The sequence below is a fragment of the Melampsora larici-populina genome, assembly GCF_000204055.1.
Source record: "Melampsora larici-populina 98AG31 unplaced genomic scaffold MELLAscaffold_131, whole genome shotgun sequence".
NCBI lineage: Eukaryota > Fungi > Basidiomycota > Pucciniomycetes > Pucciniales > Melampsoraceae > Melampsora > Melampsora laricis-populina.
Window position 1 is genome coordinate 27,266 of NW_006768895.1, and position 2,193 is coordinate 29,458.

Sequence of the window (2,193 nt, forward strand, 5' to 3'; positions counted from 1 at the left end):
GTTGAGGCTGGGAAAGGTCACATACAGACACTTTGACAGATTCAAATCAAATGCATAATTAAATACAATGAGAAAAGCAAGGTATGTACATAAAGATAGTTCTCGTCAAATTTTAATTCAAGTTGATCTTTAAATCAAAAGTGAAACCTCCATCAAATTTTGATTTGACAATTTGCCTTGTCCTTACGTATCATCAACTTTTAGAATCCACATACAAGTTTCCCCTCCTCAGTCTTTCGAAAAATGCCTGCAAACACTCGCAACACTCGATCTAACCAAGTCTCGAGCCGATCTACACGAACGGCTGCCAGCAAAGCACCCAAAGCACCTGCAACTCGCCCCACCACAAAGTCCCTCCGTCAAGGTACCAAGACAAACCCATCAAACAATATCAGTACTCTCAATGAGACCATCACTAATACGAATGACGATGATGTGACACGTAACCTCTCCAATTCAAACAACGGTGTTGAAGAGCAAACGACTCGTAATCAAGATATCACTGATCAAACAACCAATGACAAACAACAACAGTTGAATCAACCTAAGACTTTTATCTCGCGCTTCCCAGGATTAGACCTCGATACCTTTCACGAGCATCTCGACTAGTGGACTTTGGTTGGACTCCGTGAAGCAAACGCAAAACAAGCTCCAAAGGGAACTAGGGCACCAACTGAGATTAGAGCGGTGGTCAAAAGTATCCGCTTAAATTACGAGAAGCAGATGCTCATGGCTGCTTTGATGGGAGGTCTTCATGAGGTGGTGGTCTGGAACCTTGTGTATGTTACAACTTCAATCCAAAAGATGTCTTCGAGTTCTTATGCCATTGTTTGGATTTCTTCGGATGTGATATAGGGGTGAAGGATCTAAAAAAGCTCATTTCAATCCGTGGATTCAATTCCTAGCTTTTGGTGTTGAGGCTTTAAAGGAACCATGTATGTGATTTACAAGATTTACTTTTTGTTTTTTTATGTAGCGATTGACTAATCAAAACGCACAGTACCCGAGAAAGCAGACTCAACTGGATGGGCCTCTCGTAATCGCAAGGTTGCAGATCTCTGGAAAGCCCTCAGCGATGACGAAAAAGACGTATTTCAAAATCCGTATTTCTTTGCTTTAGCCAACCTACCCGATCTATCAAATCTACCTGCTGAAAATGACGATTCCAATATTGAAGACAAAGATAATCCCACCTTTACTCATATAGATGGCTCAACAGTTGCACCTCAGGTCCATCCACTCACCAAGGCTGAGAAATCAAAGTATGAGCCTATTTTCAAGAGGCTCGTGGATGTGGAGAAGCTTCACATCTGTCACGGAAAGCCTGAACCGACGCAATCAATCGCTACACTTCAAAAGAACTCATTAGCGGCCTTGAAAAAAGCTCATCATGATGTAAGTCTGATTGTTTCTCATTCTTTTCTCTTTACACTTGATCTTGTTGTTCTTTACTTACTCTGCCATCTTTTCTTTCTCTTTATTCATTCTTTATGGTGTGATCTTCTTCCATGTTTAATTATTGTATGACCACCGTTGCTAACCTCTTTGAACAGTTTTCAGTTGTCTGTCAGCGTTACCAGATCACCTACTATGCTACAGCTGTCAGCTGCGGTGACATTGAAGGTTGGATTCAAACTTATTCAAATAACACGCTGTTTGCGAAATGGGCCACGGACGACATGAAGATACCCGGAAGTCTTTCTTCATACGTCAATGGAAAAAAAGCCGCTGAAGTAATCGAAGGCAGCAAGGTCCAGCAACCGAGTGATGAACGTAGAACTAGACTGGGCAGGATTTTGAATGAATTAGTTGGTCAGTCAATTGAATTGTCTGTTGTTTTTGTGATCCAACAGCCTGCTAATGGTCACTGATTTCTTCTTCATGGGTGTACTTTTTGCTTTTTTGGTAGATGCCCACATGCCAAAGTGCATCTTCCCAAAGAAGCCCGACCCTGAAGGCGAAATCAAGAGCAAGGGTTGGCCAATCCGAATAGTACAACGCGAAGGCAGCCTTCTCAAGAAATCGGATATGGAGAAAGGCCATTGTGGAGCTAGGGATGCAGTAGTCAAGTGCTGGCTGGACGACATCGAAAACAAGAGATTCATTATTGAATCGATCCCAGACTCCGAACGATTACCAATCAATTCCAACGATGAACCTTCCCCTAATCAAAATTGATCAAAAAGCGTGATC

At 42.2% G+C, this 2,193-nt stretch overlaps 1 protein-coding gene across 1 annotated transcript; it reads left to right on the forward strand.

The window, feature by feature from the left end:
- Positions 1-723: 723 nt before the first annotated feature.
- Positions 724-1,861, forward strand: MELLADRAFT_85090 (uncharacterized protein; the record flags this gene model as incomplete). The annotated part of the gene is made up of 5 exons (XM_007419121.1): positions 724-779; positions 856-935; positions 1,001-1,395; positions 1,572-1,812; positions 1,854-1,861. 5 exons carry the CDS (start codon positions 724-726, stop codon positions 1,859-1,861), a joined length of 780 nt encoding a protein of 259 aa, XP_007419183.1.
- Positions 1,862-2,193: the final 332 nt, after the last annotated feature.